We start from the raw sequence: 24,987 nt of genomic DNA on the forward strand, positions 1-24,987 counted from the left end.
ATGTCATTCGGTTTCCACATGTTTAAAGCTTTTTTGTTGTTGCATTTCTGTTTTAATCCTATTATGGTTAGAGAGCATATTCTGTATAATTTGAATTATTTAAAATGTACTGAAGCTCAACATATGGCCCAGCATATTTGTGAATGCTCCATGTGCACTTGCTGTGGTACTGGATTTGCTTAGTATCGTCAGAGAGACTACTAGATGCTTTCCGCTGCTAGGTTGGTGGTCTTCTCTTGAGGGAGCAGACATAAAATGCCTTGCTGCCGCATTGATCCCCGAGTTCTCAGGTCTCAAGTTGTTTGCTTCTTACCATCTTTGGAGTTCTCCTTTGGTTACATTATTTCTTGCATTCTTTCCAGGGTTAATAGTTGTATTTAGCAGGGAGGAGCAGACAAAAACTAGTCTGTGCCATCTTGACCAGTGTCAATCATAATCCCCTCAAACACAATTCCAAATGCCATAATCCATCGTGTTGAAATCCTGAAAGCCAAAAACCTGCAAACCACAAATCTCATGGGGTGGGAAAAAAAAAAAAGTGCATAAAAGAGGTTAAAAAGCTGCATTCTGAGGAGATGGGATTGGCCATACAATATAGCAATCACAATTTCAGTTTAAAAATGCATGATTTTTTTCTGCTTTGACCTTCTTTCCAGCTGATAAAATTACAGGCATTTTAATGAATTGAAGTTGCATTTGCTTGAAGATGTCAACAAAGTTACCAACTGGTTTGAAAATGATTTTGTGCACCGGGGGATAAAAGGACACACAACAGTTTACTGTTCCCTTACCAAGTCTGTCATCTTATTTGAGTGCACAAGGACTTCTATGTACCCACAACAGCCTAAAAGCATGGCACAGGAGTTGGGAATTAAGTGGGAAATGCCTGTGTAAGAGTAGGTCAAATTGTGGTAGAATTTCAAAAGGAGCAGTACTGTGTGGGAAATTAACATGAATGTATTCTTTAAGGTGTGCCATCCCCTAAAAGGAAAAAAACAAAAACAAAAACAAACAAAAAAAACCCCACACAGCTATTGATTGATATGCAAGACTTTAAAACATAACCAGCCATACCAAGAGTCATCCAGTTAACTCTTATGGACTACCTCCATGCAGTTGCCCATAATCTATCCTTGTAATATACTTTCACTTTTCCATATATCATGTTTCTTTTTTAAATTTTACTTTAGTTCCTCCCCCCACCCAGCATTTTATATTATCGGCATGCCTTTTTTTTTTTAAACAATTTGCAGTGCTATGTATTTCGTTTTTGTGCCATTTCCAATAGGAGGGGTATGAATGGCATAGGCTGCTAGAAAGTTCTAGTTCATTTTATGCATTTTCATTTTTGCAGATTTGACTCCTTAAAAGTGCATTATCACAACATTGAATTTGTGTGTAAACGTTGTGTGCATATATAAAAATGCTGAAACTTCCTCAGTTAATAAAGAGATATCCTATTCTTACGTATGCACTGTGGAAGATAAAAAATCTTTTGAGATCTTGACTCTTCGGGTAACTCCATATGTGGTGGTAAATCACTGTGATATTTGATTGATCTGATCAAGATTTAGGCAGTCCATCCTGGGTTTTCAGAAGAAGGTAGTTATAAAACTGGGTGCGCATAATTACCAACCACAGTGGTATGTTTATACATTCTGTTTTTTGGCCTATTTCTTTATGAATGTCATTTGCCTGCTCTTAAATGTCACCTTGTGCAACTGTCATTAGTTTACCAGAGTGTTTCTGCTTGCAAAAATATGTTATTATCACCTGTTTTATTGTGTACTTGACCTATGAAGTGTTCTGTGTGTTTTTATAAGTTTCTTACATAAATCCCCCTTTTTTAAAAATGCAAATAAATCTCTTTTAAAGAATGCTAAAATTATTTTTTCCAGAATTATATGCTTGTAATTTTGATCTTTCAGGATTTTAGACTTTAAGGATTTTGATCTTTTCAGATTTCAACACTCAAGTTTGTAGCTCTAAGGATTATCTTTGGGAATCATGGCCCAAACCCTATCTTGAGCAGTAGAAATTCACTTGAGTGATTTTTGACAAAGATGCAAAGAAAATTCAAGGAAAAAAAGGGAAGGTCATTTTTCAGCAAATGTTACTAGAATAATTGGATTCTCAGTCTGAAGTATTTCCATATGTAAACTGAACTTCAACCTAAACCTCACATCCTCTGCAAAAATTAACTCAAAGTTGATGCTAGATCTAAATATAAAATCTAAAAACATCCAATTTTTAGAAGAAAACAAAGGACGACTCTTGACTTGGGAGTAAGTCAAGTTTTTAGACATGACACCTAAAACAAAATCCATAAGAAAAAAATTTGATAAATTGGATTTCATCAAAAGCAAAAACTTTTGCTCTAAGAAAGATACAGTTTAAAAAAATGGAAAGACAAGGTACAAACTGGCAGAAAATATTCACAAACTGCGTGTTCAACAAAGGACTCAAAACTAAAATATATAGAGATCTTAAAACTGAACAGTAAGGAAATGAACAGCCCAATATAAAAAGTGAGCAAAAGACTGCAATAGATACTTACTTGAACAGAAGATATTAGGATGGTAAGTATGGATATGAAAAAATATTCAACATCATTAGCTTTTATGGAGATGCAAATTAAAACCATGAGGAGATATCAGTTTTGCTTATTAAAATGTCTACAAAACATAGTGACAATACCAAGTGTTAGCCAGGATATGGAGCACCTAGAACTCTTAGAAATGCTGAGAATGCAAAATGCTATCACTACCCTGGAAAATTCTGTCAGTGTCTAATATAGTTAGACATATATTTCTTACATAATCCATAAATCCCACACCCAGATATTTGTCCTGCAGAAATTAAAATTTACATTCCTAAAAAACTGTGTATGTTACAGCAGCTCTATTCATAATTATCAAAAGCTCTAAATAATTCACATGTCCTTGAATAAATAGGTCAATGGATATACTATGGTACAGCCATACAATGAAATGCTCAGGAATAAAAAGGAATTCGCTATTGATACAGAAAGCAGCTTGGAAGAATATCAAAAGTACTAATCTGGGTGAAGTTCCACTTGAGTCTTCCCATTCCAATGGCATTCCCAAAGAGACTGAACTATAGCATCACGCAACAGATCCGAGAATAGCAGAGATTAGGTTCTGGAGCGATGGAACTGTTTTGTATCCCGACTGAATGGATGGCTATATATATCTCCACTTCTTTTAAAATTCATAGAATTGTAAAGTTTGATATTTTGATATGTACATTTAAAAAAATAAAAATTTCTGGGTATTAATTTTACATTTGTACAGAAGTTATGATCTTGCTTTTACGCAAATTATATTTTTACAGAGATGGAAGAGCTCGCTCTTTCCTGTGGCTAACCCCAGGCACCTTGCCCATGTGATGTGATGTGATCAGTCCATTTCCTGCTCTGCACCCCTCCCCCCACTGGCCTGAACATTTTCCGGGTGCCGCCATCATTTAGTTAAAACTCCTCTGGGCCAATGCATAATGTCTTATCTGTCGCTTGTATTGCTGTAAGGTTCACCTTATCAGACTTTTCCTGAGGGATCCCCAATAGTTGAAAGCCCGCATCCAGAGAACAGATGACTCTCAGGGAGGAAGGAAGCAGGGAGGATTTCCCAGCCCTCTGCCAGAGCCACTTTGTAAGAATTTACAGGGAAGATGCCAGTTAGGAGAGTCACAGACTTCTCACTTCATGGGACTCAGATCGTCACTTTTCACATTTTTTTAGCTTGAGCTCCCCCCCCCTTAATCATTACTGAGGTGCATGAATGGTATGTTTAAAGACTTCACCATTTTGAAGTCTGTTGCTGTACCCACAGTCACAAAGAAGCAGATCAAGAAGTAGTCTGCTATGACCCCAGACAACCGTGGGGATTGGGTCTAAGAATGAGAAAAAGGAGACCAAGTTCCTAGGATTCTAGGCTGTTTTTGGTGGAGTGTGGGCTGGAAGAAGCCCTGTGTCCCTGGGCACAACCACAGACCTGCTTCCCTGCCCGGGGACTAGCTCCCCAGTTCTCCAGAATGGGGTGGTGTGGGACTTTGGGTGGAGTTTGGAGAGGGACAGTTCAACTTTTAGATCCTGATTCACAGGCAACTACTCCTAGTTTGGCCAGCCTGTTCTCTAATTTTTTTCCAACAGAGTTTTATCATTTAGTAACTAGCAGTATATAAATAAACATTTGTTTATGATTAAAAGTAATTGTTGTTTTATCTAAATATTTTCTCTTCCTTACAAATGACGTTCTTTCCAAAATTTGTCTCCTTTTTTTTGAGGGCAAATCTTCTTAACACATATTGTTTATAATAATAGGGTCTGGTAATATTAAGATTACATGGTAGCTTTTCTGCAGTTTTTATTTTGTTGTGCTATTAAGAACAAAGCACTCAAATCTGTCCCAAGATCAAGAAGGCCAAGAATACAAAGCTCAACAGGGCAGATTGGATAATCACCTAAGATATACATATACACTCACTTATGTTTTCTGTTCTGCGAGTAGTAAACGGGGAGTGGAAATTATCGTTAAATACTACTTAAAGCATAAGGTGGGAAGGAGGGATCAACTGAAGTCCATGTGAATATTCTTTTTAATTTATTTCAAGAAAAATATAGAAAGACAATCCTGTCAATTGCTATTTGAGAATTATAAAACTATTAATCACAAGTACCTAAAGGTTTCATATTTTCAAATTAAATACTATATTTGCTTAGCTGAGTAGAAAGTATAATCACGTATCATTAAATGCATTCATCGTATATTATGATAAAATATCTAAGTAAAAGTTATTATTTCTCAGATATATTATCTTAACCCTTTTCCTTTTTTTGTAAAATAAATTAAATATCTTCCCATAAATAGTTAAGATCTTAAGTTAATATTAGAAAACAACATGAGGAAAGTCAGAATTGCAGAACACGTGGTTTCACCTTTATTCTGAAATTTCAAGGGAGTTTTTTCTTTATTTTATAACAATAATAATTAGTACTAGTAGTAGTAGTACTGGGGATCTAACTCAGGGCCTTGTGCATACCACGCAAGTGCTATCCACACCTTTTTTCTTTATTTTTCCTTATCTTGAGACAGGGCCTCGTGAAGTTACCCAGGCTGGCCTTGAACTTGTAATCCTCCTATCTCTGCCTCCCTAGTAGCTGGAGTACAGGTAGGCAACAACACAGTAGCTTGCAAGGGGCTTTCTAAGAGTGGATACCTCAATTCCTGTGGTTACTCAGGGCCACCTATAAAGCAGAAGCATGAGTATTTCCTACTGAACATGCTGCAGGAAGTAAGAAGCAAGAACCATTTGGCTCGCAGGTGATACCATCTGGTACACCTTCAGGGGAGGACCAAATTATTGAGTGATGTAAGAGATAATTTACTGGAACTCCAGAACTGTAGTTTCCTGCTATAAATAGAAGCACTTTCTTTTTGAAGGCACCAAATTGTATTAATAAGGGTTTTAATACTTAAATAAATTTTACTTCTAAATGAATGTGGAAACACTTGGAAATTGCAAAATTAGCTCTTCTACAAATTAATCTCCAGGAAGAACATTAGTTTGTGATAAAAGACAGCAGCATTTCTAACTTTCTTGCACAAGCTTTAGCAAAACTACCCCAGAAAATATGGATTTATTGTGAGATCAAGAACTGTAGGGATATTTCTTTCTTTCTTTCTTTTTTCTTTTTTTTTTTTAAGGTTAAGATGAATATTTATTTACATGCAAAAGAGTGAGATTCCTGTATTTCTACAGTCATAGGTGGATGACTAGGAGGGCAGGCAAACAGAACAGTTGGCTGGTTCCAAACATGTGAGCAGCTGCTTCCTAAGAAAGAACAATAAATAAACCCACACCAATCAGTGCAGGTTATAGATAAGAGAAATGACCCACAGAGAGGTTTCAGTTATGCAAGAGGAGGGTGTTTGGAGATGAGATAGATGGGATGGTGACATTGTGATAATACTGTACTGTAATTCTTGAAATATTTTACAAAAGTAGGTCTTAAGGGTTCTCACCACAGACACACACAAAAAAGGTCACCCTGTGGCGGTGGATATGTTAATTAGCTTAATAGTGGTGAACATTTCACAATGTATATTTGAACATCATGCTGCACACAGTAAGTATGTATCATTTTTATTTGTCAACAATACCTCAACAAAACTAGAAAAAAATACATTGACTAAAGATTTTAAAATCCCAATTCACAAAGGCTTACCAGGGGTGGTCAAAGAAAGCTCCACAAACACAAAAATATAAAGAAAATAAAGAACAGGAACTAGCGAGCACTCAAGGCAGGGCTACCCCAGCGTATGCCACCGGGAGGGCCTGGACTCCACCTGGGAGATGACAGGGGGTCATTGTTTCAAGCAGAAGCAGAGGGAAAAAAACAGAATAATCCCTCTAGACTTAATCGGTTTCACCTGCTCTTAGTTACTTGCTTTAAGTTGACCTTAAAAAACATCAACAACTTTAGCAATAACACCTCTGTCCTAAAGTGATGAAGTTTGATTGCGCCTGCGCAGACCACCAGTTATGGCCTAACCTCCACCCACCTTTCCCCAAGTTTCCACCCATGAATACTCATCCTCGGAGAGGTGGATTGGAAATGAGGTTTGTTTTCTTACGTCCATGCTTGGTCACTTCATGGGAAAAAGAAAAAGAAAAAACTGTTTTGAAAACCTTGTTTCAGTGATTGGCATAGAGTGCGGCAAAAAGGTCCTTTTGAGTAACAATATGATCAAACTTTCAAAATAGTAACTCTTCAGGGCACAGGAAGGATAGGTTAATGCACAGGCTGGCAAAAGGCAGGAGGGGCTGATCCTAAGAAAGTTGCAAGCTTGAGATTCAATATCAAGGCCTGAACTGGGGAAGTAACGGAGGAAAGGAATCAATTTAAGGGACAATAATTAAGAATGGAATGGACGGGACAGAGAGATTGACTAGGTATCGGCGTGAAGGAAAACTGTAAGATGATGGCGGGGTTGGCAATCTGTGGGAGTTGGAGTAACATTAAACAGCAAAGGGAAGAGAGGAGGAGGAGGAGGCTTGGGAGTGGGGGCAACAGTGAATTCAATTTGGGACATACTGGACTTGAGGTGCCGGCAGGGGCGGTGCAGAGAGCTCCAACAGGCCACAGGATGTACAGGTCGGGACTCAGGAGAGGGCTCCTAGCTAGCATACAAATTTGAATGAGAACGAAAACTCTGGAGAGAAGAAAAGGAGATGAAGAAGCCTGGCGAGTAACAGTATTGGAGGTGTCACAAAGAATGGGGAGATGGAAGGAGCCAGTAAAATAAGGGATTTGCTAGTAGACCAAAGTGACACAGAGCAAATGAGATTAAGTTGTGAGTGCTTCAACATGTTACAGAAATGGCCCACACCCATAATCCCGGGGTCTCGGGGAGGCTGAGGCAGGAGGATGGAAAATTTGAGGTCAGCCTCAGCAATTTAGAGAGGCCCTAGCCACTTAGTGAGCCCCTGTCTCTAAATAAAAAAATAAAAAGGGCTGGGAATGTGGCTTAGTAGTTAAGCACCTCTGAGTTCAATCCCTAGTACCAAAAAAAAAAAAAAAAAAAGCCCCCAAAGCACAATATAATTGTTCCAATCAAGTAAGAACTTTGTCCTGTTTCCCTCTTCTGGATGCTTCTACCTTGAAGGGTCAAGGCTCTGTGAGCACAAGGGGAGTAAAAGGCAGGACCCGAGCAGGTGGCCCTGCAGCCAAAAGTAGGCTGGGTAGGAATGTGTGGGGCAGGGCTGGACTCATGGGGTGGCTAGAGCCTGCAGTTCCTGTTGTCATTTCTTACTTCAAGCGGTAGGATCTTACAGTTCCTATCAGTGACCACAGTGACCCAAACTCTCAGTTAGAGTCAGAAGAAATTCTCTCTGGGTAAATTTTTTATTAGGGGCAAACTAAAGGTACTTTTTAATTACATCTCAGGAGTCTTGCCTCCTTCGACACACCATTTCAGTCATAAATCTTCCTGTTTTGACTTCCTGTTTTGGAATCCAGTGTCTCAGACTCACATGTGCTAGACAAGCACTCTACCACTGAGCACACCACCAGACCCCAAAACCTCCTATTAAAAGCCACCTCTGGGGCTGGGGGTGCAACTCAGTGTTCCAGCAGTTGTCTCGTGTGCCCAAGGCCTTGGGCTTTATTCCCAGCACTGAGAAAAAAATAGAAGTCACCTCTCCCTGTCACCACTGTAATTTGGCTTGATTATCATGAGAAGAATACAGTGACACATTCCTACCTGGGTCCTTTTTCCTTTGCAGCACTTCTGCTAGCAGCAGTGTTTCTTCCAGAAGCAGGCTCTGCTTTCTCTTCTGTGGGAGATCCAAATCCAGCACTAAAACGGAAGCTAAAAAAAAATTTTTTTTTTTTTTTTTTTTTTTTTTGGTCATTCAGAAAACACCACAATCAATTATAATCATTCAGAAAATAACAGTATGTTACATTTGCGGGACATTTCATGGTATATTAGGCCTTTCCCCTTTCATTCTGCTTTGGTTCTTTTTGCCATTAGGAACCTGGTGCTGGACATCATTTCATCCACAGCTGTCTGCTCACAGAACTGAGTCACAGTCATTCAACATACTGTAGGGGCAACAGCAGACAAAAGGGGAAGCCTGAATTTCCCAGCTCCTTTTACAGACTTCTTTGCCACAGCAATTTAAAAAGCGATTATGCAATTATATTATGATAAGAAGAATAAGAATCACGTTGCTACAATCTAAAAAAAAAAAATTTCCCTCCCAGATTCAGGGGAGAGTTATTCGAGTACAAATAAAACATCATTTTCTTACTTGGTCTTTTCTTTACTTGCTCTTCTTAAAGATGAAGAAGAAGAAATACTTCGTCCATAACCCATTTCTGATGATTTATCATCCATAGATGGAGGTGAAGAACTAAAACTTTACACATTTGAAATTACTTATGAATTCAAGTAATTTATTTGTCAATATTGGTTTTATCCTACAGAACAGATTTCTTTCTGAAAGCCATATTTGGAGCAGACTTTTAACAGGAACATAAACGGCATAAAGGAGAGAATACAACACAAAGAATGCCACAAAGCATTTATACACTAGAACAGGAAATATTTATATAAAATTTATCACCTTAGTACTATATTAGATATATAGATACATGATCATTTTAAAGAATGTTGAGTTTTGATTTTTTTAGTTCTACCATGTACTTCTTATTTTAAAGAAAAATGCTGGGTGGTTATAGTCTAGTACACAGTTCTAGAGACTTGTTAACAGAACTTATCTTGGTTGACTCCTATCTACACTTTCTGCAGTTATTCCCAGAGTGAGAACCCTGACTTCAGAAATCCCCTGGAAATTGACAGCATGTGTCAAAGGAAAAGAGCAGAGAGCAGGTTGCGTTGGTGGTGGTGGCTGGTTATTCCATGTCAGGTTGTGAGCTTATGGACCAGTGTTTATTTCATGGGAGTGTTAGATACAGGAGAAAAGAAAGACACCATGCTGGGAATCTGTACCTTTTCACATACTAACAAACAAAAAACCAAAATATGTGCTTTTCCTGCATCCCCTGCCTCCGCCCATAGACTCACTTATCAGAAGCTTTACTATTGATCAAGAGTACGGCTCGTTGATCACTTGGTTCTTGAAAGCAGAGTTCCTTCAATGGCAAAAGTTTGGTGCCAGGATTTATCTGTAAGATAGTTTAAGAACTGAAAAGTATTCTCTGTACGAGTCAATATTTTTTTTAAGTAAATTTTGATGGAATATGTTCTTGACAGTTTGCTTAATTCATTCACATACATGTTATATATATGTGTGTGTGTGTGTGTGTGTGTGTGTATACATATATTTAAAACGGGGAATCTGACGCTGTAGGGCATTCTTGCCTTTGGGTGGGATACATCTCTCCAGTGTCCCACGATTTTCACAGCCTAACATTCAGCTGTTTCTTAGCTCCTGAAAGTATCCAAGTTCAGCAATCCATCTAGATGCCTCAGAGAGAATTTGCCGTCTGTAAAAGTAACTAAGTGCTAAAACTGACTACTCAAGTGTCACGAGGACATCTGAAAAACAGGTTAGACAAAGCCCTATGCAGGCAATTTTATCAGTCAGGTAGGAGAGGATGGACTAGGATCAACCTCTGAGATCTCTTTCCAATCAACTGATGGTTAGGTTCCGTTCTCATCCAAGATACTTTTTGTGATCCTTTTAGAATAAGGCAAAGTGATCTTTTGAAAAATAAGGCAGATCTTACCCTCCTGCCCCAGTTTCCCATTTCATTCAGATTAAAGCTCAAGTCCTTCTGATAGTCTTTGGCATCCCTTTACCTCTCTGATTTAGTTGCTACTGTTCTCTCACCGGGTCCCTTCAGGGATGTTTACCCCTTGTGGCTTTGCAGTGGTTATGTGTATCACACACAGGGTGTCAGAGTATAGTGGTGGTGCTGGAGGAGGAGCCAGGGTAAAGTTTTAGACTAGTTGTTTTCATCATTCAAATTTTCTCACATTCTCTGCTGCCGTGATCGAGAGCTCCCTCCCCAATACAGCTCAGCTATCTTAATTTTTTATGGCCTCGTCTCTTCTGCTTCTGGTCCAAGAAGGCTTCTGCTCCAGCCTTGCTCAGTCTGGTCCTGAGTTCCTGCACCTGCCCAGCCAAGTACACAGCTTGTGCTCCTGGGGTTCTCCTGGGGCCCAGGAAGCATACATTTGATGTCACTCTCTGAGAGCTGCCACCACTAACTCTTGATTCTCTCTGTGGCCGCCCCCCGCTTTGTCATTTTTTTCTCCTGCATAGGTTTTAACTGACTTCAGGAACTTTGAGTTACACTTATATATATATATTTTTTGAAGTCTGCAAATCATATTGGGTTTCTCAGCTTTGCGGAATTCTAAAGTTTTGTCTATGCCTCTATGCCCCTTACTGTCTTTGGTTTTTAAAATAAGTATAAAAAAAAAAAAAAAAGAAAAAAGAAAAAAAGGAAGGAAGGAAGGAAGAAAAGAAAAAAATCCTAACTTAAGAAACCACATCAAAAAGTCCTCAAGATATTACTTTTTCTTTATATTTCTCTCAATATTAATGCTGAATTATACCATATGTTCTTTTAAAATTGCATCAAAATGTAATTAAGTAAAATAATATTCTTCTACATTTTAAAGTCCAGTATTAGAATATGGTTAGTTCCAAAGTCTAATTAATGAAATAAAAAAAAATCCTTTTTTTCCACTAAGCACAAGAAGTAATAGAGCCTCAAATTTAAAATGTCCCTTTTATAGCTTATTTGACACTTGAGACTGGCATTAGCAAGATGATTAAACTACAAATAAAAAGATTCTGGTTAAAACTATTAGAATGTGAAATCTTATAACCAAAGTTAAGGATATTGTGCTAATTTTCAAATTTCTGTCTGTAAAAATATAAATCATGTTTGGTGCTTGTAAAATGGCCATGTAATGGCATCATGATTAAAGGAAAAATTATTATCATATACACTAAAACACAAATAAGCGCTGTCACTTACCCGACCATAATCATAGAATCCATCACTAATTATGTTACTTGACGACAAATAGCCAATCTGGCTGTATTTCAGAGAGAGATTATTGTTGAGCAATTTGTTATAAGCTGCCTCGCTGAATTTATTTTTTCGTCTCACTGATAGATTAATTTCTTCAAGGATATCTAAAGCCCTGTCAATAAAAGCAAGACATTATTTGCTTTCTATGAGCAAACCAACGGTGAGCTTCCACTTACATGCTTAAGATCCTGAAGGAATTGAGATGCAAGCTGAACACCTCCCCCACCCTCTTAGATAAAGTAATACTGACAAAATTATGAAGACAAATCAGCCCTTTTGGAGAACACATATGCCAGGTAGTGACTCATATTCAAACAGTTGTGAAAGAAACTACCCTGATTTGGATAAGTGTCTGCCAGAGGCTCATGTGTGAAGGTTTGGTTTCCAAACTTTGGTGCTCTTGGAAGGTGATAGAACCTTTCAGAGTGGGTCTTATTGGAGGAAGTTAGATCATGGGGGGCATGCCTTTGCAGGGGATATTGGAACCCTAGTCCTTTCCTCTTTATTTTTGCTTCCTGGGTGCCATGAGGTGAGCAGCATCCTCTGCCACTTACTTCCTGCCAAGATGCCACAGGCCCAAAAGCAACAAGGTCAACTGATCATTGACTGAAACCTTCAACACTGTGAGTCCAAACAAACCTTTCCTCTTTGTAAGTTGAGTTATCTCAGGTATTTGTTACAGTAATGGAAAGCTAGCTAACACAGACACTTCCAGGGGAAAAAAAGAATCATTATCCATTTAAAACAAAACTAGTATTGGATCCCAATTTTTCAGCTAACCAGGCAATATACACAAAGAATAAAAATTGTTAGGAATTAGTTGAGTAAATTTTAAAACCCTATTTGCTGCTATGCTAAGGACAACTAAATGCATCGGCTGTTCATAAGGAGAACATATGAGGTGAGGGAAATTAAATAGAGAATTCTGGTAAAAAAAAAAAAAAATTGGTTGGGTGAGGGAGAAAAACAGAGCTGATATCATGGCTTGCGAATTTTATTTTAGTCTTAGAATAAAGAGAGAAATAGGATAGTGTTTGGTAAGAGCAGAGAAAAATGAAAGAGAAGCATGTCTCAAGATAAAGACATGGGAAAGGAGGTAATGAAGATGGCTGGGTAAAGGGCAGTGGGCAACCTCAGCTGGCGAGGGATGGGGAAGACACCCGCCTCTAGGCAGGCCCTTCGGGGCTCAGGCCCTCACTGTGGAGACACAGGTCTCCTGAGCGCTCTGCTGGCTGGGAGTGGCGGCGTAGAGTCTGCCGGGCCATCCTTGGGCCTGGAGAGCGTACTTCTCCAGCTTCAGCTCCTCATCTGAGCCAGAGACAAAGATGGCGCCCACTCACCCCAGCCTGCAAAACTCGACAGCCATCAGCTCGTCGCCGGCACAGACCATCACAGCCCAGCTGGCGTGCCGTCTCACTTCGTCATTCTTGGAGTACAGGAGCTCCACCAGGGGTTCCAGTCCACCACAATTTTTTAACTAAAAGCAGAGACCAAATTTTTTACACATTAAGAACATAAAGTTTCTTTTTTTTTTTTTTTTTTGCGGTGCTGGGGATCGAACTCAGGGCCTTGTGCTTACGAGGCAAGCACTCTACCAGCTGAGCTATCTCCCTAGCCCCATAAACAGTTTCTTTATCCTTTCATCTGTTGAAGGGCATCTCCGCTGGTTCCGCAATCTGGCTATGGTGAATTGAGCTGCTGTAAACACTGATGTGGCTGCTTTACTGTAGTCCTTTGGGTATAAACCAAGGAGTGGGATAGCTGGGTCAAATGGAGGGTCCATTCCAAGTTTTCTGAGGAATCTCCACACTGCTTTCCAGAGTGGCTGCACCAATTTGCAACCCCACCAGCAATGTAAATGTGTGCCTTTTCCCCCACATCCATGCCACCATTTATTATTCTTTGTGTTCTTGATAATAGCCATTCTAAATGGAGTAAGATGAAACCTCAGAGTTGTTTTAATTTGCATTTCTCTAATACTAGAGATGTTAAACAGATGAATGGAGAAAGAAACTGTGGTATATATACACAATGGAATATTATTCAGTCATAAAAAATAATAATATTATGGCATTTGCAGATAAATGGATGGAATTAGAGAATACCATGCTAAGTGAAATAAGCCAATCCCCCAAAAACCAAAGGCCAATGTTTTCCCTGATAAGTGGATGATGATATATAATGGGGGTGGGAGTATGGGGGGGTGAGAGAAGAATGGAGGAAATGAGGGGGGGTATGAAAAATGGTGGAATGAGACAGACATCATTAACCTACATGTATGATTACATGAATGGTATGAATCTACATTGTACACAACCATAGAAATGAAAAGATGTACTCCATTTGTGTACAATGAAACAAAATGCAGTCCATAAAAATTTTTTTTAAAAATTAAAATAAAGAAAAAAAGAACATAAACATTTAGGCTTTAAAAAAACCTCACGGTTTGATGGTTAAATGTTTTTATTATCTAAAAATGTTTTAGAATGTGTCTATATTTAGATTTATTAAATCTAGGGGAAAATCTATTATAAACCTTTACAGACAGGAACCTGGCTTTCCATAAGAAGAGACCCCCCAGTAGAGAGGGAAGTCAGCATGAGAGCACATGGTAGGAGAGTGGGGAAGGAGCCTGTCTTCTGGCCCTACATGAGGGATGCTCTGTGCTTATTCACGCTGCTCCTGAATACTGAATTTTCACTTGGTCCTATGGCAGACAGAATAATGGTCTCCCCCCAAAACGATGTCCTTATCCCTTCACACATGGAATAAAATTAAGGATTTTGAGACAGAGATTATCCTGGATTATCCAGTGGGCCCAAGATAAATACATGAATCCTTATAAGGAGGAGACAGGAGTGCCAAAGCAGTAAAAGATGTGGTGAAATTTGAGATTGGAGTGATACACTGTGCAAGTGGAGGAGGGGGACACAAGCTGAACAATGCAGGTGGCTCGAGGAACTGGAAAGGGTCAGGGAATGGACTTTCCCCTCAAGCCTCCAGAAGGAAAATAGACCTGTTCACATTTTGACTTTAGTTTATAAGTCTCACTTTTGGATTTCTGACCTCCCAAAGATAATAGCTTTTCATTGCTTTAAGCTACTAAGTGGTGGTAATTTGTTACAGCAGCAACACGAAACTAATACAATCCCCAAGCCTGGATTAAGAGCAATCAATGTGGGCAAGCAGCACCCACATCACTGGGCATAGTCCCCAAGTCAGCAATGTGGCCAAAGCAATACTGATGCAATTCTCTAGAAAAGACCCACCTTTGCTATCTGTATAGTGTCCTTTTGTTTCTTTAAGGAGTGGAGAAGAAAAAGAACAAGAAAAGAATTGGAGGGAGCTATATTAAATACTCTATTAAAAGAAATTACTAATGTGTAATTGTTCCAATCGGGGGGAACAAAAGGATCTGACAGAGCTCTTGTCTCATGTCTAAAATGTAATACTGTATTATCTGAGCCTGGAGGATCAAAATAATATTCTATCAAACATTAGTGTCAAAGACAGTATCCAAAGTCGGGAGCCCTGTGGACCATGTTCCACTTTCAGTCATTCTCGTCTCAAACTTGGACTCTGGCAAGACTTTCACATTAGCAAATGGAACTGGGGCAGCTCAGAAAAGTTCTTTTAGCACCCTATGCTTAGCAAGTCAAATTTTTGAACGTCTTTATTTCTGGGTAAAATACAAGACAGTTATCAAACTCCATGTGTTCTCTTGGCAAAGACCTCATTCATTTATTAATCCCTCCATTCACTGACACTCTCATTCATGTAACAACATGAAGTCTACATTATGGACTGGGTATGTATTAATGACATGGACACAGGGAAGAAAAGTCTCAGTTCCCTTATCCAAAACTTCAAAGAGTCTATAGTCCTTCACACAAGATTCATGAAGCACAAAAGGGACAAAAAAGAAGTGATGTGTGGGGTGTAATGGAAGCATCCAGAGAGGAGAATGCAATCAGATTTGAAGACTGACAGAAGCCCTTCAGGAGGACAGGACAGTTGAGCTGGTTATGTATGTATATGTACGTACGTATGTGTGTGTGTGGTTCTGGGGATCCTACCCAGGGCCTCGTGTATGCTAGGCAATCACTCTACCACATAGCTGCATCCCCAGCTCCTGAGCTGCCCTTTGAAAGAGAATGAGAAAGAGGAATTTATCAGATGGATGACAGGGAGACAAGCTTCCCATGCAGAGAAATCAAGGAGGTATGAATGAGAAACTGGCACATTCTGATAGAACAACAAACAGTGTGGTATTTCTGGGGTGTGTAGCGTTCCACCTAGGAAGAGCTAGAGTCTAGGCTACGTAGGTAGGCAGGTGAGGATCATCCAGGGCCCTCGCATGTGACACTAGGCAGCTGAACTCTCATTGCGTGGCAGTCGGGGACTTGGCAATGGTATGATGAGGGTCACGTATTTGGAAGATGGGTCTACAGGAGAGGTATGGGGAGAAAAGCAATAAGAAGCCTTCTGCGATCTTCCAGGAACTAGATGGGTGCTCTGCAAACTCATGAAGATATGGCCGTGACACTTGAGTTCATCACCGTGTTCACAATGCCTCACAGAGTACCTGGCACTTTGTATGTGATAAATAAGTATCTGGTGGCTACCTGAATGGACGAATATAAATGAACTGAGTCAACAGGACTAAGGGAAGGAGACAGACTAGATGTCTAAGAGACAGAAGGAAAAGATTAGAACAGCCTAAGTATGAAGCTTGGGCTCTGGACTTGGATGTGTTTTCACGTCTCTGATTTGTCACTTACCGCCTCTGCTTTGCACAGCTTATTTCTCTAAGCCTCCTCTTCCTCGTCTGTAAATTGGGATTGCAAACATACCTATTTCAAGTGGGGTTTAAATGCTTAGCAAGTGCCTGGCACAGAGTAAGTGCTCAATTTAAGTGCTAACTTTTATTATTTTTATTGGGAAGGAGGAACAAAGTCCTTGGCCATTTGAATGAGTTCCATGGTGCCACAGTAAAAAAGGAGAAAATTTAGAGAAAAAGAACGTTTGTAGGTTTACATCAAGTTTTAATAAAGATATACTAGAATCACCATAAGCACCAAGATTTTCATGTGATTAGCTTTCAGAGAAGAAACTTCTGTTTTAAAGTTATGATTTATAAGAGAAACAGCAGAGTAATATAATCTATATATGTGTAATTTGAAGAATCCTCATAAAAAGTGCCTGTTTGTCTACCACTGTGCAATTCAATGACCTTGAACCCATGTGTGTTTCTCCCAATCTCATCCACATCCTTACTCTTCCCAGGGCAACCATCATTAATTATCACCTTGCTTATCTTTATAGTTTTAACTTTTATATTTGGATGCCTAAACAACATACGGCTTAGCTTTGCCTATTTCTGAATGCTAAAGTGGAATAATGAGTGTTGTACTCTACAGCTTGTCTTTACTCTATGTAAGGTTTATGAAATTCATCCCTGCCGATGTCATGCTTCACTTTGACCTACCTGAGATGCTATTTTGTGACTACACCATAATTTATTCATCTGTTCTCTTAACACTGGGACTAATGATTTGTTTCCAGTTGTTTAGCTATTATAAACAATGCTTCCTGGTACACAGAGGTGAGAGATTCCTTTAGGTATATATACACACAGAGAAACAACACTGCTGGGTTGCTAGGATTTGCTCACCTTGAGAGCTCCTGCTGAGGGTGCAAGGCCCTGGGTTCATTGCCCGGTACTGGTTTAAAAAAAAAAAGAAACAGAACACCAAAAACTGTACAAAATACCAACTTGGTTTTTCAACGTGGTGTTCCAATTCTGAAAGGACTAACATCACAAAATAGGTTCAAGGACTTGAAAGTGTTTCAAACGAATCTACTAATAGGTACTGACCAGAAAAACGAGAGCGAATGCTGGGAAAAGTCTCACCTCTGCCCGAGCCTCCACGTCGCACGCGGTGGCGGCGACGGTGAGCGCGGCTTTGCTCTGCACCACCGGGTTGTCGGAGTGCAGCGGGCCCATGAGCGCGTGCATGATGTCGTGGCTCTGGATGCTGGTGCGCAGGGGCTCCTGCATGGCCATGTTGGTTAACACGGTGGCGGCGTTGGCGACCGCTCCGTCTCGTTTGCTAGACAGGATGCTTATCAGTGGATCGATACCATCAGCTTCAGCAGCAGCACTGAGTAAATGAAGGAGGAACGGTTGCGACTCATCTGAGTTCAAGAGATTGTCTTTGGAGCATTCGACAAAGCTTATGCAGCAAATGCACACAGAAATAATGATTTTAGAAATTAATTGTGTCATGCGATGAACCCAGTATTAGGTGTGCTGGTAAGTGCAATCTGGGGAAACTTCGGGTGTGAATGAATTCAAATAATCCTTTTTTTCTATTTCCAAAACTTTTGGTTATAGAAAAAATATGCATAATACTTTTTAAGGAGCTCTATTATAATTTTTTCTTTTTCCTCAGTGATACTTACAAAGAAAGTCTATTAGACTATTCCTGTTAAAGGAAACAAAACCTTAAATAGGAAAAATAAGGAAGCCTGGGAACTCGTGATTTCAATTATAATTCTTCAGTTCATTTTCCCTTCCTTGAAATGAGAGAGTTAGTTGTAGGCAGAGGTTCAAATGGTTGAAACCAGCAAGTAATTTTACATGAGAATTTTAATTTTACAAATTAAACATCAAACATCAAAATCATGGTGTTGCTATAACTAATTTAGGAATGCAAGTACATTCAAATTTTTTAATTTCAAGGGCTACAGTTAACCATTAATATCTTAACATTCTTTTCACAATTCAAAAACCTAAATCATCTTTTAAGAACATGGTATTTTCTATGGTCCCTGCTTTTTAATCATTTAAAAACTCACAAAATAGTGAAAATGAAAATTAGAGCATTTAATGAGTGGGAGACCACGTAGATTCCTTAATATCTGGAATTACTTTAAATAGATGGTGTTCAAGCAATGAGATAGAACTGTTCAAACAGTAAGCTATGCTCTCCGCAGTCCTTGGTGTACAGGTAACGGTTCTCATGATATCTCCTTTTCTTTCTCTAGGAAAATGGTCCTTGAACTTTGGCTCACTGAGAGATAACCGACATTTACTTGTTTTGTATAAAATGTTGGAAGGTCCTGCATCTCACTACAAGAGCCCAAGGACTAGCATTTAAATTCCTTTCTCAGGGGATAAAGTAAATACTCTTTTAAGATAATTTCACTTTAATTCTCTCTCCTGTTATTAATTGACATGGTGGTCATTTTGGTCTTATGAATAAGGAAGAATTTGGAGTTTCTAATTTCATTAGTTTGTCAGAAACTTCTCATATTTTACATTTTTTTCTAATTACATATTCTTACTGTTAAAACGTCAAATTTTAAAAACTTCTAGCAGGATTTTGGTTGTTGCTATTGCTGGGAATTGAACTGAGGACCTCGCCCATGCTCAGCATATGCTTTACCACTGAGCTATATCCTCAGCCAGAATTTTAAACTCAATATATTTTCTAATTAATATATACTTAAATCTTTCCAGAAATCATTTTCCCTTTTGAGTATCTTTTCAGGCACCCAATTAATCAGTCCCTTAAATCATATACTTTATATTTTTTCATCATTATACACATGCCTTGACCAAAATGCATGATTCCTTTATTAAGTAATTTTTTTTTCTCTTTGACAATGTTCACTTTTTAAAACATCTCGGTAAGTTCAGAAAGAGCACACAATGGATGTATTTCAACAGTATTTGTGATAGAAGCCAGAAGTATCTTAAGAACATGTATATCAAATAAGTTCTCAAAGGCTTTGTCTTTTGTGTGCATTCGGGAGATTTTGGAACATTCAAGGAGTACATAGGATCACTCCCTATCATTCTACTTTCTCTTGAAACTGAGAAACTAAGAATTTATTGGATCAAATACAGAAATTTCCATCAGGTGTAACAGAGTTCTCAGCCTTCTGCTTTGATTTGGCTTCCTTCTCCTGCACGATGACACATTTTGCCCTGGTCCATGTATCTCTGCCTTTTGCTCTTTCCTTTGCTCTTTATGGGGCAGTAAAGGGAAGTACATAAAAATCTAACTGTTTAAAAACCCAAAGATTCTAGTACACAGGAAGATAGCTTTTACTATGTTGAACATAAAAGACAGCACAGGAAGATAAATCCTGTCTTCGCATCTGGGAAGAACCACCTTCATTATCTGCACATTATCTGTCTCTCATTTGCTATGCATCTCTAAGTCTAAAAAGAACAACTGAAATTAACTTATTATGGTAGGAAATCAAACTATTATTCTTACCTAAGAAAACCAATTTCATTAAAGAAAAAGAGTGTAGAATTTGTACTTTTTACCAAAAAGAATTGCATTCGTTTTGTTTCTCTCAAGTCAAGACGTTGTTTTATTTTTCTCTGCCTCTAAAAGGGGAATAAGCTGAAGCCTGTCATATTTTAAAAACATATTCCAGTAGTAGAGTACTATCCAAATGAATGGGACAGAAGTCAAACAGCTTTGTTATAAAATCCAGAATTATAGGACCATATGTCACCACAAATAATTTAAAAATATTATCTGATATTTACTATCATTAGTCTCCATCCTGTTCAAGTTTAATCAAGTAAGTTTAAAATGCAAATCGGAAACAAAAACTAAAAGTCAAACATAGGAATGTATAAAAATATCTCTTTACATCATGTGATACATGTAAACAAAGATGAAGTTTGACACATCATGTATATCCAATTTATTACCAGGTCCGACTATTTTCCCCTTCTGCTATTTCTCAAATCTCTCTCCTCGCTCCATCCTTCCACCAAATTTAATCCAACATCCTTTTTTGTGGGTTGATATACAGATTGTCCCTGACTAATAGTTTAGGATTTTTCAACTTCACAGTGATGTGAAAGCAATATACATTCAATGGACGCCTTACTTCAAAATTTGCATTTGGATCTTTTACCAGGCCGGTAATGTGCCGTAAGGTACTCACCATGTTGAGAATCACCCACCAGCCATGGCTCTGTCAGTCAAACAGTCTTGAGAGTTAACAACCGATACCTACAGGAGGCTGGTTGCTAAGCTATGGGGCCAGGCAAGTTAGTGTATTAAATGCATTTTGGACTTAGGTGCTTTCAGTTTACAATGGATTTATAGGAACACTCATTGTAAATTGAGGAGCACCTGTAATCTCATCTCCCCTCCAGTCCTTTCTCCATCTTCCAGCTAAAGTGATCTTTTAAAAATCATAAATGTAATTATATTGCTTCCCTACTTAAAACTTTCAAGGGTTTCCCATTGCTCAGGATAAAACTCCAAATTTTTCACATGGACTCCAAGGTGCCATACCAGTGGCCCTGGCTCCCTCCCTAGCCCCACACCCCTCTTCCTGCTGCTCTGCAATACGCCCCCACAGTGCCTTTCAATATGCCCAGCTCCTTCTCACTCCAGGGCATTCCTAGGTGGTCTTGCCACTTCCCGAAACCCTCTCCCCCTAGATAATTCCCATCCATCTTTCATACTTCAATACAAATGTCTTTCCCAAGAATTCTTTCTTTCTTTTCTTTTTTTTTGTGGTCGTAGGGGCACTTTACCATTGAGCTATATCCCCAGCCCTTTTTATTTTATATTTTGAGACACATTCTCGCTAAATTGCTGAGGTTCTAAGTTACTGAGGTTGGTCTTGAACTTTCAGTCCTCCTGCCTCAGCCTTCTGAGTTGCTGGTGTGACAGGTATGTGCCATTGTGCCTGGCCAAGGGAAGATTTCTTTATCCCCAAACTGGTCTCTTTTTAAAGGTGAGCTCAGTGACTTTGTTTGCTAAATATGTACTTTTCTTTTTGTTTAAAAAATCATGTTTTAATGCTGGGTACAGTGGTGCACACCTGTAATCCTAGCAATGTGGGAAGCCGAGACAGGAGGATTGCAAATTCAATGCCAGCCTCAGCAATTTAGTGAGACCCTCAATAATTTAGTGAGACCCTGTCTCAAAATGAAAAATAAAAAGGGCTGGGGATCTACTCAATGATAAAATGCCACTGGGTTCAATCCCTAGTACCTTACAAAAAAAAAAAAAAAAAAAAGATGTTTTGGCATAAATGTGCACAATCAGAGAAAGGTAACAATCTTTAAGTATTATTTTACTGCATTTGTGATGGGTTAGAATTCAGCATTTTTTTCATGTCCCAAAGTTCCACAATGAAAAAACATTTACAGCTCATGCCTGTAATCCCAGAAGCTTGGAAGGCTGAGGAAAGAGGGTTGCAAGTTCGAAGCCAGCCTCAGGACCTTAATGAGAATCTAAGCAACTTAGCGAGACCCTGTCTCAAAATTAAAAATATGGGCTGGGATGTGGCCCAGTGGTTAAGCACCCCTGGGTTCAATTCCTGGTACAAAAACCACCAAATTTATAGAATGGGTACTGAGAAGAAATTCAGTTATACAAATGAGCCAACTTATAGCTCACTGACACATACCGTGCTGTTTCATGGCTGTCTTTGAACTCGTGTTCCCTTTGTCTGAAACACCCTTCCCTACCCCTCCTGCACCTCTGCCTGAAGAACTCTATCTAGTTCACTCTTCGGTTTCTGTGTAACACTTCCTTTCTCTGCGACTGCCCATGACCATCTCTGACCCTTTTTGTCAATTACTCCTTCCTCTGTGCTTTGCCTACATCTGGTAGTACTTCCTAGAGACAATATTTGAGTCTTATTTATATCTCTAGTTCTGAGAAGATCAAAATACTTTAATTGACCTAAATTAACTCAAGGTGAGTGAAGAAAAACCTGCATGTGTGAAAGAGAGTGAGGCAGGAAAGTGCTTAGCTCAGCTTTAAGTTTGCAAGAAAGGATACGATCCAACAAAATTGGGATCTCCACTTTTATCACTTACAGCTGTCCTTGAAATGGGTTCATTTCTTACCCAATCTTAAGGCTTCTCCAGTTATGTTGGGGTAATTTTTAAGTGAAGTTCAATAAATGAAAGTGTGTACTTTAGATCTTAGGAATAGATCCAATTTTTAAATCGAGGGGTGTCTCTTTTTCATCTTTGCAAACATTGTTGACTCCGAGTGTGTCATCAGATGACACCATTTGGTACCTCTTGGAACTGGATCTTTGCTGCAGTTTGAGGTTCACATGTGACCCATCTGTAAGGGCTGGTTACATGAATCAGGGGTGACCTTGGGCAGTACGGAAATCTGTTTAACAGAGCCCACATACAGGGTAATAGTGGAACCCGATGGAACAGATGGTAATATTGGCAATAAGACCCTTGTTTGTTAACAGTGATTACAACCATTTCCACCAGCTCGGCTTTTCATATGTCTCCGCAAGTTTTGTCACACCAAGGAAGACACATCAGCGGCAGTCATGCTGCAAGTGGTCGGGAGAGGGGCACGTGTGGGGGTGATTTAGAGGTGGCATTTTTAAGCCTCACAGGCTGGCGGTAAATCCACACTGGTTGAACCCTGCCCGTTATGATAAGCAGGTCCTCTGGTTAGCACATCCAGATTTGGAATGCACAGAATAGGATTCCTGACTCTTGTTCCAGCCAGCTTTTCAACAAAGGTAATGATCCGAGAAGTGGGGTGTGTTTGCTAAATTGGTCACTTTCAGGGCTCAAAACAGCCATCCCCCGGCTGCAGCCCCATAGCTGCAGAATGCTGGAATGTGTGCCCTCAAACTCTGGCTGAACTCCAGGATTGACAAACTGGTCAAGAGAATTTCCCCTTTTTAAAGAAACATGATTTAAAGAATTTTTTTTTTTTTTTTTTTTTTAGGGCTGGGGATATAGCTCAGTTGGTAGAGCGCTTGCCTTGGAGCACAAGGCCCTGGGTTCAATCCCCAGCACCGCGAAAAAAAAAGAATTTAAAAAAAATCTTTTACTATTAAATGAGAGAATCACAATCAATTGCAGGCAAATGCTTAAAATGAAGGGTTATAAAATAACACGTAATTAGTAAAGTAAAACTTAGCCACAGTTAAAACTGTGGTTTGACTCATATAGCAAAATAAGAAAAATGCAAACACAACAACAAAACAATCTAAGAAATGTGTGAAACCCCTGGACATGGTGGTGCTTGTCTGTAATCCTGGATATTCAGGAGGGTGAGGCAGGAGGATCACAAGTTCAAGGCAGTCTGGGTAATTTAGGGAGATCCTGTCTCAAAAAAAATGAAAAAGGGCTGGGGATGTAGCTCAATGGTAAAGTGCCCCCTGGGCTCACCACTACAAAAACAAAATACATGTGTTATTTACCACGGCATTACCAGGTATGATTTTGAGACTTCCAGAATACTCTTTTATGTTACACCTGCTCCGAAGCTGTGGCTTCTCCAAAAGAATCACAAAGAGAATATAGTCTTGTTAACGTGGTCCTTCCAAAAATAGCACAAGTGTTTTTGTTACTGATTCTGAGGCAGTCAATCAAAGTCTGGGGAAATCAAATGTAATTTCCTTACATGGAGTAACACTGTCTTTATTGACCTATCCATTCAATCAGTTCTTCATTTCCCTCCAATGCTCCCCTTTGTTTCAAAAGCTGGACCACCCTGCCAGTAATTAACTACCTGCCATCAGGAAAAACAACTCTCTTTACTTCATATGGATGACTTGTCTCCTAATAAAATAGGAATCATGGTCAAGGTATTAGGATATTCATAGTCAATGACTTCTGCTTAGCCTGGAAATCAGCTTATTTACTTATTATCTGTAGATGACAAAAGACACAATCCCAAAGTAATGAGATATACCATGTTGTTGATTTTCTTCACTAAATAATAAGGAGACTACTGAATGTGCTAGAGTAACAGAAAATAAAAAATCCCTAGCACTGAGCTATAGACCCCTGGGTCAGGGCTTGTTCTCATCAGCTCAAATATCCTTCTTCAGGGAACATTTTCTTGACTAGCCCCATGTCATTCCCTAAGAACTCTTTCAAGACCCCAGGTTCATGCCCCTTTCTACGACATTGTACTGCTCTATTTTATTTATACTGCTATCATTTCTGAAATTACCAGTGAGAGTGACCTGTGTATTTGCCTCTCTCTGACTAAAATGTAAGCTTGATGAAATCAGCTTCATGGGGCATTTGTCCGCTTCCCTACTGTACTCCCACAGCAGAGCAGCTGAGCACACGAAGAACCCCAGAGAATGGTGAAATGATTGCAAAAGACATCTAGGTTAGTAGGTGACTTTGAGGCACAATGAAAAAGCCACAGAGAGAGATCCACTCCAGCCCCTGGTGGAAGCTGAGCTCTAGAATCCAATGCTGCATAGAGGGAAATTCGTTAGAGGCACAAAATAGTGGATAATCTAGGTTCCTTTGGAGGTTGTTATTTCATAACAAGGAAGATAAAATTCAGACAGAAGCTTGTTCATGAAGCAAGTTAATCAACGGACAC

General features: G+C 39.2%; 1 protein-coding gene across 4 annotated transcripts in view; it reads right to left on the reverse strand.

Annotated features, from left to right (window-relative positions):
- Armc3 (armadillo repeat containing 3) overlaps window positions 1-24,987 on the reverse strand; it is a 97,236-nt gene that overhangs the window by 15,852 nt on the left and 56,397 nt on the right. For 3 of the 4 annotated variants that reach the window (XM_047521263.1, XM_047521265.1, XM_047521266.1), the window contains 6 exons: window positions 17,514-17,763; window positions 12,940-13,076; window positions 11,543-11,711; window positions 9,615-9,715; window positions 8,839-8,946; window positions 8,286-8,393 (listed from right to left, as the gene is read on the reverse strand). In XM_047521263.1, the coding sequence (XP_047377219.1) occupies window positions 8,286-8,393; window positions 8,839-8,946; window positions 9,615-9,715; window positions 11,543-11,711; window positions 12,940-13,076; window positions 17,514-17,763 (873 nt within the window). The remainder of the gene's footprint in view (window positions 1-8,285; window positions 8,394-8,838; window positions 8,947-9,614; window positions 9,716-11,542; window positions 11,712-12,939; window positions 13,077-17,513; window positions 17,764-24,987) is intronic. The other variant, XM_047521264.1, reaches the window with a different exon arrangement.

This window comes from Sciurus carolinensis, chromosome 12, assembly GCF_902686445.1.
Source record: "Sciurus carolinensis chromosome 12, mSciCar1.2, whole genome shotgun sequence".
NCBI classification, from domain to species: domain Eukaryota; kingdom Metazoa; phylum Chordata; class Mammalia; order Rodentia; family Sciuridae; genus Sciurus; species Sciurus carolinensis.